This window comes from Mustelus asterias, chromosome 21 (genome assembly GCF_964213995.1).
Source record: "Mustelus asterias chromosome 21, sMusAst1.hap1.1, whole genome shotgun sequence".
In the NCBI taxonomy this organism is placed as follows: domain Eukaryota; kingdom Metazoa; phylum Chordata; class Chondrichthyes; order Carcharhiniformes; family Triakidae; genus Mustelus; species Mustelus asterias.
The window spans coordinates 11,560,117-11,579,370 of record NC_135821.1 but is presented as its reverse complement, the minus strand read 5'-3'; the positions used below and the strand labels follow the sequence as shown (position 1 = coordinate 11,579,370).

At 52.6% G+C, this 19,254-nt stretch overlaps 1 protein-coding gene across 1 annotated transcript in view; it reads left to right on the top strand.

Annotated features, from left to right (window-relative positions):
• The window catches only part of tmem184ba (transmembrane protein 184ba), a 62,107-nt gene extending 43,205 nt beyond the window's left edge, over positions 1-18,902 (top strand). The window contains exons 5-8 of the mRNA XM_078237465.1: positions 1,159-1,250; positions 3,337-3,506; positions 8,832-9,026; positions 16,112-18,902. Coding sequence (XP_078093591.1) covers positions 1,159-1,250; positions 3,337-3,506; positions 8,832-9,026; positions 16,112-16,350 — 696 coding nt within the window. The 3' untranslated portion in view covers positions 16,351-18,902. The remainder of the gene's footprint in view (positions 1-1,158; positions 1,251-3,336; positions 3,507-8,831; positions 9,027-16,111) is intronic.
• The last annotated feature ends 352 nt before the right edge of the window (positions 18,903-19,254 follow it).

The following is a 19,254-nucleotide window of genomic DNA, read 5'->3' as shown; positions in this document are numbered from 1 at the left end:
AATTCCAGCCATCTTTGTGTCATCCGCAAACTTGCTGATTACACCAGTTACACCTTCTTCCAAATCATTTATATATATCACAAATAGCAGAGGTCCCAGTACAGAGCCCTGCGGAACACCACTGGTCACAGACCTCCAGCCGGAAAAAGACCCTTCGACCACTACCCTCTGTCTCCTATGGCCAAGCCAGTTCTCCACCCATCGAGCCACTTCTCCTTGTATCCCATGAGCCTTAACCTTCTTAACCAACCTGCCATGTGGGACTTTGTCAAATGCCTTACTGAAATCCATATAGACGACATCCACGGCCCTTCCTTCATCAACCGTTTTTGTCACTTCCTCAAAAAACTCCACCAAATTTGTAAGGCACGACCTCCCTCTTACAAAACCATGCTGTCTGTCACTAATGAGATTGTTCCGTTCTAAATGCACATACATCCTGTCTCTAAGAATCCTCTCCAACAACTTCCCTACCACGGACGTCAAGCTCACCGGCCTATAATTTCCTGGGTTATCCCTGCTACCCTTCTTAAACAACGGGACCACATTCGCTATCCTCCAATCCTCAGGGACCTCACCCGTGTCCAAAGAAACCCACGCAGACACGAGGAGAATGTGCAAACTCCACACAGACAGTGACCCGAGCCGGGAATCGAACCCGGGACCCTGGAGCTGTGAAGCAGCAGTGCTAACCACTGTGCTACCGTGCCGCCCTTTCACCACCCTCTGGGTGAAGAAATTTCTCCTCACCTCAGTCCTAAAAGGTTTACCCCTTATCCTCCTCAAACTCTGACCCCTCATAGATGAACTTAAAAAATGCTGTGAGGGTGAGATGAGGGGAGGGGGGAGCGGGGCATAAAAAGGCCAACATAGAGCAGTTAGACCATAAGATATAGGGGCAGAATCAGGCCATTCAGCCCATCGACTCTGCTCCACCGCCATTCAATCATGGCGGATATGATTCTCATCCCCATTCTCCTGCCTGGGCCGAAGGGCCTGTTTCTGTGCTGGAGGCTCCATGTACGCACTCTACTAGCTTGTTGACCTGTACATTTTTTTCCTCTTGTATTTGATTGTAAACCTGTTGGGGGTTATTTCGACAACAGCCACACGTACCCCTGATCACCGCGGCTGAACTGAGCTTGTTGTTGTTTACAGGCGACCCTGCAGTTCTGCGTGGTGAAACCTCTGATGGCCATTATCACCGTCGTCCTCCAGGCTTTCGGAAAGTACAAGGACGGCGACTTCAAGTGAGCAAAACGCTGACTTACATCTTTAGCATTCACCTCCTCCGGCCTCCATTCCAGCCTCTCCTCAGCGCAAAGCTTCAGCACCAAGGGATTTGGGGGACCTCGTGCTTAAATCGCAATTAAATTCCTTTAATGACCCAACCTCTACGGCCCTCTGCGGTAAAGAATTCCACAGATTCACCACACTCTGAGAAAAGAAATTCCTCCCCATTTCGGTCTTCAATGGGCGACCCCCGTACTCTGAGATTATGCCCTCTGGTCCTAGACTCTCCCACGGTTACGGGGGTAGGGCCTGGGTGGGATTGTTGTCGGCGCAGGCTCGATGGGCCGATTGGCCTCCTTCTGCACTGTAGGGATTCTATACCACTACTATGCCACTGCCTCCCCTCACTGTTAGTAAGGTGGAGTCCCTTAATTGGCCACTCAGGCGAATCAGTTGGGTTGCGGGCAGGCCTACGCCTCACCCGCCACTGGCAAAATGGCATTGGCGCTGTGAAGATGTCTTTCCCCCGCCATTTTGCCAGGCTGCCACCATCCCCCACTCCGGCCTGTCCACAAATTCAGTCAAAATCCAGTCCAGATTGGGTCAAAGACTCGATCAGTATCCGAACGTCGACGTTGGGCCAGGTCCCGAAGGGAGAGGTGACGAGACCAAGGGATGGAATTTCCAATGCCTTGAGCCAGGGCAGTTGAAGTTGAGGCCGCCATCAGTGCGGTGACAGGGACGGAGGGTGTTGAGCAAGAGGGTATCGTTGGAGAAATGTAGACTTTCTATCCCAGCAGCTGATCTCCAACTAGGATCTCAGTATTTCGCCCACAAGTTGTACCTTGAGGCTCTCTGTGATGTTCCAGTTTACATCACATTGGTTATTTCTAATTTACAGCCATACGGCTGCACAAATTAGGAGCTAAAGTAGGCCTTTTGGCCCCTCGAGTCTGCTCCACTATTCAACAAGATGGTGGCAGAGCTGTTTGGGTTTTGAGTCCCATCTCCTCCCCCCACCCGATAGCCTTTGAACCCCTCTCTTAACAAGAATCTATCTACCTCCACCTTAAAACTGCCAGTGGCAAACTGGTATTGTCTCTGGTCCGGTAATCCAGACACCCAGGATAACGCTCTGGGGACCCGGGTTCAAATCCCGCCACGGCAGATGGTGAAACTTGAATTCAATAAAAATATCTGGAATTAAGAATCTACAGATGACCATTGTCGATTGTCGGAAAAACCCATCTGGTTCACTAATGTCCTTTAGGGAAGGAAATCTGCCGTCCTTACCTGGGTCTGGCCTACATGTGACTCCAGAGCCACAGCAATGTGGTTGACTCTCAACTGCCCTCCAAGGGCAACTAGGGATGGACAATAAATGCTGACCAGCCAGTGACACCATGTCCCACGAACGAATAAAAAACCCCCCAAATGATCATAGGTTTCTCTCCCCTTTGAGAAGAGTGGGCAAGGGGGAAGAGAGAGCTGGCTGGTGTTGATTTATATTATAGAAACCCTACAGCAAAAAGAGGCCATTCAGCCCATCCAGTCTGCAGTGACCACAATCCCACCCAGGCTCTACCCCCATAACCCCACCTATTTACCCTTACTAGTCCCCCTGACGCTAGGGGCAATTTAGCATGGCCAATCCATCTAACCCACACATCTTTGGACTGTGGGAGGAAACTGAAGGAAACCCACGCAGACACGGGGAGAACGTGCAGACTCCACACAGACAGTGACCCAAGCCGGGAATCGAACCCGGGTCCCTGGCGCTGAGAGGCAGCAGTGCTAACCACTGTGCCACTCGTTTAACCTGAGGATCACCACACCTCAGGCAAGGGGCAAGGTTGAGAAGGCGGGGCCTTCAGGAATAACCTCAGCCGGCACGGGAATTGAACCCACGCTGTTGGGCATCGCTCTGCATCACGAACCAGCCATCCAGCTAATTAGCCATTGAGCTAAACCTCAAGGGCAACCCTCCGGAGAACAAAAGGTCTCCTCAAATCTGTCCTAAAAGGGTGACCCCTAACAGTCAAGTGTTTTTGTTTGGAATCTGAGAGCGATTTTTAACTCTGTCCGTTCCCTCCTCACACGCAGCGTTGCCAGTGGCTACCTCTATATCACCATTGTCTACAACATCTCGGTCAGCCTTGCTCTCTACGCTCTCTTCCTGTTCTACTTTGCCACGCGGGAGCTGCTCAACCCCTACAGCCCGGTGCTCAAGTTCTTCATGGTGAAGTCTGTCATCTTCCTGTCTTTCTGGCAAGGTGCGTGCTCCTGCCTTTGTGTCGGGGGGGATGGGGATGGGGATGGGGCGGGGTGGGGGCTTCTTCACCAGTGGGGTGAAAAGGCCTTGGAAGCAGCCAGATTCCACGGAGACCTCCCAAAATGGGAACTGGCTCAACGCCTCATGGGATCACTGAACTGTTGCGTTGTCCAAGGGAGGCCATTCAGCCCATCGTGCCTCACCGAGTGACATCCTCTCACCTTCTTCATAGAATCCCTACAGAAGGAGGCCGGTTGGCCCATCGAGCTTGCACCAGCAACAATCCCACCCAGGCCCTTGCCCTGTAACCCACCTATTTACTCGGCTAATCTTGCAGACTCAATGGGCTGAATGGCCTCCTCCTGCACTGTATGATTCCATAATCTTCCTGACCCTAAGGGGCAACTTAACATGGTCAATCCACCTAACATGCACTTCTTTGGACACTAAGGGGCAATTTAGCATGGCCAATCCACCTAACCTGCACATCTTTGGACTGTGGGAGGAAACCGGAGCAAACCCACGCAGACACGGGGAGAACGTGCAAACTCCACACAGACAGTGACCCGAGTCCGGAATTGAACCTGGATCCCTGGCGCTGTGAGGCAGCAGTGCTAACCACTGTGCCACCGTGCCGCCCGTACTGCTCCCCCTACATGAAGGGACATCATGTCCGGGGGGGGCAATGGGGCAAGAGCAGGGAGGGCTGGTAATTGGAGCTAATTGTAAAACTCTTTTGAAGAGCCAGCACCAGTAGCGATGGCAGAGTGGCCTCATCCTGGGATTCTAAGGAAGATGTATGTTTTCCGGTTAGCTGGGTTACCTCGGAACCAGTCCCTCTTCCTGAGTTTCCTACTGAAGCAAGCGCTGTACTCCGAACCTGCCCGCTACTGGGCATTGCATGAGATAAATCTTGGGTTGAGATGGGGCAGAGAAGGTGCCCTCGTCCCACCCTTTCTGGGAGTTTGATCTTACCAAGGCATCACCACTAAAAATGCATCTTTCCTTTCGGTTTGGAATGTGAAGTCTATCTCTCCTTCACAGTCTAACCTGTGAATGAACTTTTTAAAATTCTTGCCTCAGTGGGAGACTGGGGGAAGGAAATGGTTCCAACCCAGTTATCCGGAAAATATTTTCTTCAAAATCACAGGAGATTATTCAGGAGACGTGGGTGTTGCTGACTGGGCGTAGAATTTATTGGCCATCCCTAATTGGCCCTTGCGAAGGTGATGGTGAGCTGTCTCAGAATCCTACAGTGTAGAAGGAGGCCATTCGGCCCCTCGAGTCTGCACCGACCACAATCCCACCCAGGCCCCATCCCTATAACCCTTAGCTAGTCCCCCTGACACTAAGGGGCAATTTAGCACGGCCAATCCACCCTAACCAGCACATCTTTCGGACTGTGGGAGGAAACGGGAGCACCCGGAGGAAACCCACGCAGACACGGGGAGAACGTGCAGACTCCGCACAGACAGTGACCCAAGCCGGGAATCGAACCTGGGTCCCTGGCGCTGTGAGGTAACAGCGCTAACCCACTGTGCCACCGTGCCTTCTTGAACCGCTGCAGCCCCTGAGGTGTAGGTACACCCGCAGTGCTGTTAGGGAGGGAATTCCAGGATTTTGACCCAGCGACAGTGAAGGAATGGCCGATTATATTTCCAAGTCAGGACGGTGAGTGGCTTGGAGGGGAACTTGCAGGTGGTGGTGTTCCCATGTACCTGCTGCCCTTGTCCTCCTTGATGGAAGTGGTCGTGGGTTTGGAAGGTGCTGTCTAAGGATCTTTGGTGAGTTGCTGCAGTGCATCTTGTAGATGGTACACACTGCTGCTACTGAGCGTCGGTGGTGGAGGGAGTGGATGTTTGTGGATGGGGTGCCAATCAAGCGGGGCTGCTTTGTCCTGGATGGTGTCGAGCTTCTTGAGTGTTGTTGGAGCCGCACCCATCCAGGCAAGTGGGGAGTATTCCATCACACTCCTGATTTGTGGATGGTGGACAGGCTTTGGGGAGTCAGGAGATGAGTTACTCCCTGCAGAATTCCCAGTCTCTGACCTGCTCTGGTAGTCACAGTATTTATATGGCTGGGTCCAGTTCAGTTTCTGGTCAGTGGTAACCCCCAGGACGTTGAAACCTGCTAAAGAAAAGTAATGTACACTTTATAAAATATGCCTTAGTTCTTCAGAATCGTACAGCACAGAGCGGAGACCGGTCAGCCCATCTCATCTCTTTGAAGGAGCTATCAGATTAGCCCCCTCACCCGTACTTCTCCCCACAGCCCTGTAAATATTTTCCCTTCAAGTATTCATCCGTTTGTCTGTTCCTGTAGAATCTGCTTCCCTTAACCTTTCAGATTGTAAATAATCCAGTCCTGTGTTTGAAAACAGAAGCGTCTCCACATCTTGTCTCTGCCCCATCGACATAAATCTACCCGCTCCACTTGCCCGCCCTCCTGGCAGTGGACACGATCAGTGAGAAAATGGGCCTTCATATTCGGACAGTTCCATCAATCCAATGTTCCCATTGCGACCGAATGGCTCTATGTTAACCTGCCTAGTTCACTGGAGTTGTTTAAATGCAGTGTGATGGGGGGTAGAGAGCGCCCTCTGCTGACGGGAAGTTGCACTGCCCCCCCAATCCCATCACAGAGACACATGGGGGCACCACCACTTCTCCCTCCACGCTGCCCCGCCTTGGAACCACGGGCAGAATTTGCCAGTCGCTCCCCTCCGCCCCGGGACCTTGAAATGCCCGCTCGAGGTCAAAGGACCTTCAGATGGTCTGACAGGTTTTCCTCCCTGCCCGTGACTATTCCGCGGTGGGCGGGTCTGGAAAATGTACTGCTAAGTGACAACATGGGGATGAGGTGGGGGGGAGGGAACAGGGTGTAGCCCACTGGCTGTACTGCTGGCTGTTTCTGCCATTTTGTTTTTCGACACATGGACATTTGGCGGCATGGTGGCACAGTGGAATAGCACTGCTGCCTCACAGCGCCAGGGACCTGGGTTCGATTCCCTGCATGGATCACTGTCTGTGTGGAGTTTGCACATTCTCCCCGTGTCTGCGTGGGTTTCCTCCGGGTGCTCCGGTTTCCCCCCACAGTCCAAAGATGTGTGGGTTAGGTGGATTGGCCGTGCTAAATTGCCCCTTAGTGTCAGGGGGACTAGCTAGGGTAAGTACATGTGGTTATGGGGATAGGGCCTGGGTGGGATTGTGGTCGGTGCAGACTCGATGGGCTGAATGGCCTCCTTCAGTACTGTAGGGATTCTATGATTCCGTGGTCAAAAAACAATCAAGGAAGTGGTTCCCATAACGTTAGTTAAAAAATAATCTGACTTTGCTGCCCCCATTTCCCGCCCCGCCCCCCCCCCCTTTCCCAACCTGGAACACCCCGGAACACTTACTCCCATCACGGCCAAGGGGCAGTGCCAGTGGGGGCAAAGCCAGGGTGCTGCCACTGCGTATGACCCTCTTCCCCCCTGGGGATTGTACGCACTGGTGTGCCCCACACCCCCCCACCCCTCCGACCCCGGTGGGTTCTGATCGCCAGGTGCAGGTCGTGGGGGAGCTGTGGTAATTCACATTGGCATTGCTCTCGCGTTGACCTGAATGGACAGTCCAACATGGCGGGGGGTAGGGGGCGGCGGGCAGGAAACAACCATGAACGCCTAATGTGTATATTTGAACATCTAAATGGAGAAGCTGGGATCTCACCCCCTCCCCCGCCCCCCCTACAACCACATCGCCGTTCCTTCACAGTTGTTGGGTCAAAATCCCAGAACTCCCTCCCTAACAGCACTATGGGTGCACCTACACCTCAGGGACGGCAGTGATTCGAGAAGGCAGCTCACCCCCCACCTTCTCAAGGGGCAATGAAGGGTGGATAATGAATGCTGGGCCCAACCACCGACCCCCACATCCTGTGAATGAATTTAAAACAAAAGGCTCAAGATTCCATCTCAGTACTGACCCTCTGACAGCGCAGCACTCCCTCAGTACTGACCCTCTCACAGTGCGGCACCCCCTCAGTATTGACCCTCTCACAGTGTGGCACCCCCTCAGTATTGACCCTCTGACAGTGCAGCACTCCCTCAGTACTGACCCTCTGACACTGCAGCATTCCATCAGCGCTGACCCTCTGACAGTGCGGCACTCCCTCAGTACTGACTCTCTGACAGTGCAGCACTCCCTCTGTACTGACCCTCTGACAGTGCGGCATTCCATCAGCGCTGACCCTCTGACAGTGCGGCACTCCCTCAGTGCTGACCCTCTGACAGTGCGGCACTCCCTCAGTACTGACCCTCTGACAGTGCAGCACTCCCTCAGTACTGACCCTCTGACAGTGCAGCACTCCCTCAGCGCTGACCCTCTGACAGTGCAGCAGTCCCTCAGCGCTGACCCTCTGACAGTGCAGCAGTCCCTCAGCGCTGACCCTCTGACAGTGCGGCAGTCCCTCAGTGCTAACCCTCTGATATTGTGGCACTTCCCCAGTGCTGACCCTCTGACAGTGCGGCACTCTCTCAGTATTGACCCTCTGACAGTGCGGCGCTCCCTCAGTATTGACCCTCTGACAGTGCGGCACTCCCTCAGTACTGACCCTCTGACAGTGCGGCACTCCCTCAGTATTGACCCTCTGACAGTGCGGCGCTCCCTCAGTATTGACCCTCTGACAGTGCGGCAGTCCCTCAGTACTGACCCTCTGACAGTGCGGCACTCCCTCAGTACTGACCCTCTGACAGTGCGGCAGTCCCTCAGTACTGACCCTCTGACAGTGCGGCAGTCCCTCAGTACTGAATGTGGAACTCGCTACCTGAAAGGGCGATAGAAGTGGGAACCCTCACAACATTTAGATGAGTACTTGAAACTCTATGGCATCCAAGGCTACTGACGAAGTTGTTGAAAAACGGGATTAGGATAGGTGCTTGATGGCCAGCGCAGACATGATGGGTGAACGGCCTCCTTCTCTGTGGTAAAATTCTATGATTATGTCCCAACCATTCGCTCTTGACCTTGTCCTGCCATGCTATCCCCCCCACACAACATCCCGCTACCCGTAACTCAGCAGTCAACCCTCTAGACTCTACTGTCCCCAACTCCTCAGTGCCATCTCTCTCCCTGAGATCGCCTGCCAACTTCCCCCGCCGCGGCTAACCCCACTCCTATCCACCCACCCTGTGAGAAACACTCTGTCATTGGTCGATGATGATGAGAGTGCTCGATTCTAGGTCTCTGCCGCGTTCCCAGGGCAACGCTGTCATGGCCGCCCCCTCTTCCAAGCAACTCACTTGTATTTGTGGTTCTCTGCCCCCCCATTCCCCCGCTCCCTCCCTCAGGAATGCTGCTAGCCATTCTGGAAAAGTGCGGCGCCATTCCCAAAATTGACTCGGCCGAGGTCTACGTGGGCGAGGGAACCGTTGCCGCCGGCTACCAGAACTTCATCATCTGCATCGAGATGTTCTTTGCGGCCATTGCCCTGCGCTACGCCTTCACCTCCAAGGTGTACGGGGATAAGCCAATCGACTCGCAAGGTAGGTGTGGCTCGGGCCTGCTGAAAGCGTGGGCAATCTTCAGCGGTGACGGGTTTTTCGAGGACATTATGTGTCACGTCACAAAGCAGCTGCTAACACAATGGGTCCGGATGGCAGAAACACACTGACCTTGTCCTAAAGTGTCTTCCACGTGAGCCAATGTTTGAATCACTGATCATAGAATCCCTACGGTGCAGAAGGAGGCCATTCAGCCCATCGCGTCTGCACCGACCACAATCCCACCCAGGCCCTATCCCCATAACCCCATGCATTTACCCTAGCTAGTCCCCCTGACACTAGGGCAATTTAGCACGACCAATCCACCTAACCCGCACGTCTTTCGGAGGAAACCAGAGCACCCGGAGGAAACCCACGCAGACACGGCAGTGCAGTGGTTAGCGCTGCTGCCTCACAGCGCCGGGGACCTGGATTCGATTCCGGCCTCGGGTCACTGTCTGTGTGGAGTTTGCACATTCTCCCCGTGTCTGCATGGGTTTCCTCTGGGTGCTCCAGTTTCTTCCCACAGTCCAAAGATGTGCCGGTTAGGTTGATTGGCCGTGCTAAATTGCCTCTTAATGACAGGGGGGACTAGCGGGGTAAATGTGTGAGGTATGGGGATAGGGCCTGGGGTGGGATAGTGATCGGTACAGATTCGATGGGCCAAATGGCTCCCTTCTGCACCGTAGGATTCTATGATTCTGACGTGCAGACTCCACACAGACAGTGACCCAAGTCGGGAATCGAACCCGGGTCCCTGGCGTTGTGAGGCAGCAGTACTAACCACTCTGCTACCGTGCCCCCCCACCGCTGGTTGTTTTTTTTAGGAATTCTGTAATAGATGTTCCAGAGGCCTCTCCATCTTGGCTGTGCCAGCCGTCCCCCATTTCCCCGCCTCTCCCTTACCCTCATGCCAACGCTTGCCAGGATGACTCAAGCCAACTTCAAGGGGGAAAACTTGGCACCTTGCCTCCCTCATAGCAGTTTAATTTGGACCCAGTGCGTGCTTTGCCCCTTTCCGGCATTTTCCGGTTCCGTTAAACCCTGAAGCATCCTGGGAATGGCCAACGCTTAGCCGTTTAATTATTTTTAGCCACTCAACAAATCTACCAAGCGACGCTGGAGGGAAAAACAAACGCAGGAAGCTTCAATCATGTGAGATGAAGCCAAATCCCAACCCTACGTATGTGCGACCTTGGCCCCATCCCAGTGCTCTCTCCACTTGGGCTAGTGAGTTCCTAGCTCTGTACACTACAGCTGGTTGGCATGAGTAAGTACATCAAAGTGGCACTCGCGAGGCCCTGTCTGCATGCGGCTTGTGTGGTCCTTGTGTGTTTTCCACCCCCTCCCTAATGGTTGGCCAGAGAGCGTTGGTTCAAATCCCACCCTGGCAGTTTGAGCTACCCATTGGGCCTGGGATTTTTTTTTAAAAGGATTCGGGCTGGTAACGACCACAAAGCTGTCATCGGGCCGCTCGTTTTGAAAGCTCGGGGAAGGCAAGCCTGCCCTCCTGGGCCGAGGTGACCCCACCTGGGAGTGGTGAACTCTCAAACCAGCTGGCAAATCGCTCATCCATTTGTGGGCCATGGGTGTCGCTGGCTGGGCCAGCATTTATTGCCCATCGCTAGTTGCCCTTGAAGGGGTAGTTGAGAGTCAACCGCATTCATAGAATCGAAGAATCCCTACGGTGCAGAAGGAGGCCATTCGGCCCATCGAGTCTGCACCAACCACAATCCCACCCAGACCCTATCCCCATGCATTTACCTTAGCTAGTCCCCCTGACACTAAGGGGCACTTTATCCTGGCCAATCCACCTAACCCTAATCTTTGGACTGTGGGAGGAAACCGGAGCACCCGGAGGAAACCCACGCAGTCACAAGGAGAACGTGCAAACTCTGCACAGACAGTGACCCAAGCCGGGAATCGAACCCGGGTCCCTGGCTCTGTGAGGCAGCAGTGCTAACCACTGTGTCACCGTGCTGCCCGCCCGCTCTGGAGCCACATATAGGCCAGACCGGGTAAGGACGGCAGATTTCCTTCCCTAAAGGGACCTTAGTGAACCAGATGGGTTTTTCCAACAACCGACAATGGTTTCATGGTAGATTCTTAATTCCAGATTTTTGTTTTATTGAATTCAAATTCCACCATCTGCCGTGGTGGGATTCGAACCCGGGTCCCCAGAACATTAGCGGAGTTTCTGGATTAACAGTCTAGTGATAATACCACTAGGCCATCGCCTCCCCTCTGGGTTAGGTCTCAATCGTTAGTTAATGCCAAATGTTCCGCCACCTACTTGAAGCAGATTGGGGGATGGGCCTTAGATGTATCCAAAAATGAGTCAATCATCAAATACAAAACTATTGTACTTTTTTCTTGGTATTTGTGTGTGTGAGGTGCCAAAGACAACTTGTGTTCTGTTTGGTGGACGGTTAGAGGTGGCGGGGCACTCTCTCTCTTTCTCACTCTCTCTCTCTCTCTGCCTCTTTCCTGCTCTGCCAACCTTTCACCCTGGACAGTGCTGGCGTACGGGCCCTACGGTAGGCTGGATTTACCTTCTCTTTGTTGCCAAGTTCGATCCGCACTCAGCGGATGCGCTGTGCTCTCCTCGGAACGTCCTTCGTCCCGTGCGCGGGAGCACCGGCGCCGCTCGTTTGAGTTGGAAGCAAGAAAGGCTTGCATTTGTGTAGCGCCCTTTGTGACCCTGGGGCTGTTCCGCAGCTCCTCGCGCCTGCTGCAGGACTTTCTGAAGCGCGGTCACTGTTTTAACGCAGGGATTGCGGCCATCTGCGCACAGCAAGATCCCACAGGCAGCAATGTGTTGGCGGCAGGACAATTCATTTTGGTGATGCCCACTGGGGTAGAAATATCAGCGAGGTCACTAAGGGGGATTCTCGCACTCACCTTAGCGTGCCATACATAAGAACGTAAGAAATAGGAGTAGGCCCTCGAGCCTGCCCCGCCATTCAACAAGATCATGGCTGATCTGAAGCGAATCAGTTCCACTTACCCGCCCGCTCCCCATATCCCTTAATTCCCTTATCGATCAGAAATCTATCTACCCGTGATTTAAACATATTCAACGAGGTAGCTTCTGCCTTCTGCCTCAGCGGGCCCCTGATGTGACATCTCTAAGATGCTGTGTGGATTGAGTTCAGGCCGGTCACTAACTCTTCAACTCTCCACTCACCCCAGTTTAAACCTGCACCTAATGCCCATGCCCGCCCTCCCTCCCTCCCTCCCCCACATACACTGGTGCGCACTCACCTTAGCTATCCGTTCGCTCATATAACGCCCTCATTCATTCACCCAGCCATGCGCGCACTCCCTGTTCACGATTAGAGCCAGAGGTTTACAGCATGGAAACAGGCCCTTCGGCCCAACTTGTCCATGCTGCCGCTTTTTTTTTTTAAACCACTAAGCTCGTCCCAATTGCCCACCTTTGGCCCATATCCCTCTATACCCGTCTTACCCATGTAACTGTCTAAATGCTTTTTAAAAGACAAAATTGTACCCGCCTCTACTACTACCTTGGGCAGCTCGTTCCAGACACTCACCACCCTCTGCGTGAAACAATTGCCCCTCTGAACCCTTTTGTATCTCTCCCCCTCACCTTAAACCTATGCCCTCTAGTTTTAGACTCCCCTACCTTTGGGAAAAGATATTGACTATCTAGCTGACCTGTGCCCCTCATTATTTTATAGACCTCTATAAGGTCACCCCTCAGCCTCCTACGCTCCAGAGAAAAAAGTCCCAGTCTATCCAGCCTCTCGTTATAACTCAATCCATCAAGTCCCGCTAGCTTATACACACTCCAACCGCACTCTGAGTTTGAATGTTAAGGATATGTTAGTTTGGGGAGTGTCTTGCTGACTCAGTTTTGGAGTGGGGCATCTGGAAAATATTGGGCGCGTTAGTGAGGGTGTGGGTTGTTCTTCATTTTCACTGGGCTTCAGCACAGTCATTGAGCCAGGGAGCGTATCCGATGAACCACAAAGTCACAGCTACTTCGGCCTTCTCAGTAGACATTAATCACCTCACAGCACTGTATCTACCCGGCGTCATCTCCAACACTCACCCCTCAACCGACTAACAGATTAACCTACTTATTTAACTCATTGCTGTTTGTGGGACCTCGCTGTGTGTCAACTGACACATGTCCCTACAACGCGGCAGTGACTACTCCCCAGAAAGTTTTTAATTAGCGTATCGAGACGTCTCGAGGTTGGGGCAGGTGCTACACAAATGCAAAGTTGTCACGGTCATCATTTTGTGTTGAATACAGCAGACACATTGAACATAGCAAGATCCCAGCAGCGGCTTTGGGCTCAGATGCTCGGGGTTCTGGAGCTGTCGGTTGACGGATGTTATGTTAAGGCCTTGGGGGGTGGGGGAAGACTCTCTGCTCTCTCTCTCTGCCATGCCGGGGGTTAGTTTACATCCACCTGAACGTGCGGCCTTGGCTGAACGGCGCTTCCGACAGGGCAGCACTCCCTCGGTACCGACCTGACGTGCCGGGATGTGTTATTTACGTTTACCCCAATAATCCTCCTGACACGAAGGGTGAATTTAGCACGGCCAATCCACCTAACCAGCACGTCTTTCGGCGTGTGGGAGGAAACCGGAGCACCCGGAGGAAACACATGGGGAGAACGTGCAAACTCCACACAGACCAAGCCGGGAATCGAACCCGGGTCCCTGGCGCTGTGAGGCAGCGGTGCAAACCACTCTCTGAAATATCTCTGCTCCTCCAGCCTGACCTTGTGTTGATTCCTGATTTCCGTCACTGGCAGCCCAGAATTTAAATTTAGAATTTTTTAAAGTGTTTATTCATGGGATGGGGGCGTCGCTGGCTGGGTCGGCATTTATTGCCCATCCTTAATCACCCCTTGAACTGAGTGTCTTGCTCGGAGGGCAGTTAAGAATCAGCCACATTGCTGTGGCTCTGGAGTCACATGTAGGCCAGACCGGGTAAGGATGGCAGATTTCCTTCCCTAAAGGGAATCTGATGGGTTTTTTCTGCCAGTCGACAATGGTCATTACTAGATTCTTAATTCCAGATATTTTTTTATTGAATTCAAATTCCACCATCTGCCGTGGCGGGATTCGAACCCGGGTCCCCAGAACATTAGCTGAGTTTCTGGATTGTGATAATGCCACCAGGCCATCGCCTCCCCATTTGACTTGCATTTGCACAGGGGCAACTAGGGATGGGCAATAAATGCTGGCCAGCCAGCGACGCCCATGTCCCACGAATGAATAAAAAAACAGTTGATGTCCTAACAATCCACTATCGGATCTCCTAACCTCTGCATTTGTCCCTTTGATGCTGATCTTAAATTAATGCCCCCTATTTGTTGACTCGGTGTACAGGGGAAGTCGCTTCTCCCCCGGCCTGTTTCTGTCACAAACACTTCAAATCTCCTCATAACTTCTTTTGTTGTTCTAGCCGCTTAGTTCTAATCGGTTACCGGACATGGTAACGTCTTCAAACTTGCTCACAGTAAAATAAGGTAGCCATGATGTGGAGATGCCGGCGTTGGACTGGGGTGGGGCACAGTAAGAAGTCTCACAACACCAGGTTAAAGTCCAACAGGTTTATTTGGAATCACGAGCTTTCGGAGCGCTGCTCCATCATCAGGTTTCACTCGCCTGATGAAGGAGCAGTGCTCCAAAAGCTCGTGATTGTTTAAAGTTTATTTTATTAGTGTCACAAGTAGGCTTACACCAACACTGCAATGAAGTTACTGTGAAAATCCCCTCGTCGCCACACTCCGGCACCTGTTCGGGTACACTGAGGGAGAATTTAGCACGGCCAATGCACCCTAACCAGCACGTCATTCGGACTGAGGGAGGAAACCGGAGCACCCGGAGGAAACCCACGCAGACACGGGGAGAACGTGCAGACTCCGCACAGACAGTGACCCAAGCCGGGAATCGAACCCGGGTCCCTGGCGCTGTGAGGCAGCCAGTGCTAACCCACTGTGCCACCGTACCACTCTGTCTAGAACCATAATGTAAACATGGCATTCGGGCAAGTTGAATTGCAGGGAAAGGATGTTTTTCATTCAAATAATTGTGTAGGTTAGGCGATTAGCTGTGGTAAATCATAGAATCCTACAGTGCAGAAGGAGGCCATTCAGCCCATCGAGTCTGCACCGACTACAATCCTACGCAGGCCCTAACCCCGTAACCCCACATATTTACCCTGCTAATCCCCCTGACACTAAGGGTCAATTTAGCATGGCCAGTCCAACTAACCAGCACATCTTTCAGACTGTGGGAGGAAACCGGAGCACCCGGAGGAAACCCACGCAGACACGGGGAGAACGTGCAGACTCCGCACAGACAGTGACCCAAGCCGGGAATCGAACCCGGGTCCCTGGCGCTGTGAGGCAGCCAGTGCTAACCCACTGTGCCACCGTGCCACTCTGTCTAGAACCATAATGTAAACATGGCATTCGGGCAAGTTGAATTGCAGGGAAAGGATGTTTTTCATTCAAATAATTGTGTAGGTTAGGCGATTAGCTGTGGTAAATCATAGAATCCTACAGTGCAGAAGGAGGCCATTCAGCCCATCGAGTCTGCACCGACTACAATCCTACGCAGGCCCTAACCCCGTAACCCCACATATTTACCCTGCTAATCCCCCTGACACTAAGGGTCAATTTAGCATGGCCAGTCCAACTAACCAGCACATCTTTCAGACTGTGGGAGGAAACCGGAGCACCCGGAGGAAACCCACGCAGACACGGGGAGAACATGCAAACTCCACACAGACAGTGACTCGAGTCCGTGGCGCTGTGAGGCAGCAGTGCTGCCCACCATGCCACCCAGTGAAGAGACATAGAGCATAGAAACAGGCCCTTTGGCCCACCATGAATATGCCGGCCATTAAGCACTGATCTATACTAATCCCGGTTACCAGCACTGGGGCTGAATGGCCTCTTTCCGGCACCCGTAATGGTTTGAAATGAATGGGTGACATTAACTGCAAAAGCATAAGTGAGATGGAGCCTGCTCCGCTGTCGGTCCGATGTTTTAACAGTTTCTCTCTCCCTCTCCCCCCCCCCCTCCCCTCTGTCTGGCAGGTCGCTGCGCCCCCATGAAGAGCATCTCCAGCAGCCTAAAGGAAACCATGAACCCACACGACATTGTCCAGGACGCCATCCACAACTTCTCCCCGGCCTACCAGCAGTACACGCAGCAGTCCACCCTGGAGCACGGCACCCCCTGGCGCAACGGGCACATCGTCTCGCGGACGCACAGCTCCTCCAGCATCCGCGACACGGAGAAGACGCTGCTCCTCAGCTCGGACGACGAGTTCTGAGCCGGCGCGGGTGGGTGCGGGCGCTGGAGGGGGCGGGGGAGGAGAGGAGAATCGGCCAGTGCAATGGACCCTCAAGTGGGCGCGTTTTTGCAAAAAAAAGAAAATCAGGTTTTTTTTTTCCGTGATGCGGGGCGAACGGGCGTGACACCCGGTCGAGATTTGGCGCCAATTTCCGGGGTGACCATTTGCCCTTCGGTCAGGGAGGGTTCAAAATCAAACAAGATGTCGTCAGAAAGCTGTACAAAACTTTCCCGTGAGCGGAAAGAGATCCGTATGTTTTTTGCCTTTTAAAATTAATTTTAGCCCGCCGTTTTGCAGTCAGTTGTATGTTACATTCCGTTATCAAGAAGCCTCGATCAATCATTGCCCAAGGTGAAGCATATCGATCAATAGAGGCCAACTTGACGTTGTTTTAAAGATGTGATTTTTAAATGTTTTGGGGTGGCGGGGTGGTGGGTATTTGTGTATCGGGTAATCTACAGGGCAGCCCTAACTGGGATAAATGTACACTCTGTTCAGTCCTTGTGAAGGCAGTGGTGCACGCACAGACATTGGGGCAGGCGCATGTAGGTAACAGAGAGATTAGCATAAGAGGCCTACTTATGGATTCATGCCTGCCTCCTGGGCAGCAGCCTCCAGTCAGCACTGAGACTTTCAGCGGACAGATTTTTGTATTCTTTTCGAGTCCCAGAGAGCTTCCCCCACTGGGGCCCCACTCCATGATGGAAGCCTCGCCACCCCCATTACGTCGCGAACTTCAACCCGTTTCGCAACCAACCAACCCACCTCCTGGAAGGGCTTTAACTGGAATTTTTTTTTTTTCGATACCTCTGCCTCGCGTGTCGGGACCCTCCGCGGGTGCCAGGGGGTCCGGTTCCTCCTCCCGTGAGCAGCGTTGGGGAGGGAGGCCTTCTCCCTTCCACGTTGCCCCGCCGCGCCTTCCTCCCCTTTCCCCAACACCGCGTGGCCCTTACACCACGGTTCCGCACGTAATCCGGACAGAACGGGTGTGACCACGATTACTGGTCAACGCTGCGTGGGTCTTCAGATCGTTCGAGGGGGTGGGCTGCCATTTGTACGGGTGGTCAACTCGTGTTTCTTTTAATCATACCCACTTGGTGCTTACTCACTTAAAGCTCGCGTTTATTAACGCAAGCTGTTTACTTTGTAGGTGAATACTGGATTTTCATTTCTCTCTCTCCCTCTTTGGACCCCACCCCCCCCCATAATGATTTAATCATATTAGCCAATGTAGAGCAGGTACTTTTAACTGGACCCTCCAATTAGGCAGCTAACTGCTCACGGATCAAAATCTGGCAGGGTGTAAACTCCCCAAAGTGTGGAGGGAGAGGTTACAATAACCCCCCGCCCTTTAGTCTGGATTTCTTTGACTCTGATTTAGGCCTATTCCGTAGCCATTTCTGCCTAGACCGAGTCCACCGCCTCCTCACAGGCCGAGAGCCAAGCCTGGGCCTTTTATGTGTGTGTGAGAAGCGCATGTCTCTCATCAAACCGGTCAGTATCCTGAAAGAGCTGTTGATAATGGACACAAGGGTTGTTGGGGGCCAACATAAGGATTCTACTTTACAATAAGGCCTAACTCGAGATTATTGCCTTGGTGTGTACTCTGCAGTCAATCCAATACCAATTTGACTGCCGTCCCAAGATTAGTGTTTGCTGCGTAGACGTCACCCGTGTAGGGTAACCTGGTGTAAAATTGGCAGGAATCCTCAACCCAGGAGGTTTTGCTTAAAAGTCAGAATCTTGGCTTCCTAGCAACCAGCAGGCTCGTTGTACTGACTTGGGGGAGCTAATGGAAAGCTGTCGCTCTGTTTGCAGTGGTGATTTTGGTGCTTGGCATCTGCAAGCACAAGGCGTTGGGTTGGGTCCGGCAGGGGTTGAGATACCTGGTGCCATCAGGATGGCACAGTGGTTAGCACTGCTGCCTCACAGCGCCAGGGAGCCAGGTTCAATTCCGGCTTCGGGTCACTGTGTGGAGTTTGCGCGTTCTCCCCCATGTCTGTATGGGTTTCCCCCCAACAGTCCAAAGATGTGTAGGTTAGGTGGATTGGTCATGCTAAATTGCCCCTTAGTGTCCAAAGATGTGTAGGTTAGGTGGATTGGCCATGCTAAATTGCCCCTTAGTATCCAAAGATGTGTAGGTTAGGTGGATTGGCCATGCTAAATTGCCCCTTAGTATCCAAAGATGTGTAGGTTAGGTGGATTGGCCATGCTAAATTGCCCCTTAGTGTCCAAAGATGTGTAGGTTAGGTGGATTGGCCATGCTAAATTGCCGCTTAGTGTCCAAAAATGTGTGAGTTAGGTGGATTGGCCATGCTAAATTGCCCCTTAGTGTCCAAAAATGTACGGGTTGGGTGGATTGGCCATGCTAAATTGCCCCTTAGTGTCCAAAAATGTACGGGTTGGGTGGATTGGCCATGATAACTTGCCCCTTAGTGTCCAAAAATGTACGGGTTGGGTGGATTGGCCATGATAACTTGCCCCTAAGTGACAGTAGGGTAAATACGCGGGGTTATGGGGATAGGGCCTGGGTGGGATTGTTGTCGGTGCAGACTCGATGGGCCGAATGGCCTCCTTCTGCACTGTCGGGATGCTATGATCAGTGCCAATTCGGGGGGGGGGGCGGGGGGGGGAGAATTCAAAAGAGAAACCAAATTGCATCTTGGATGAAGTGAATTTTTAAACTATCTTGCATATTGACCTGATGGCATTAGCAGTGAGCGGTGTTGCATTTTTAACTGTTAGTTGGACATACCTTCTATTCAATATTTCAGAGAAAAAAAAATCCATCAAAGGATTATTCGCTGACCTTAAAAGTGTGATCAGAAACTTCTTATTTCTAAATGTTAGCTTGTTTATCTGGCTGCATTCTCCGTGTAGCGA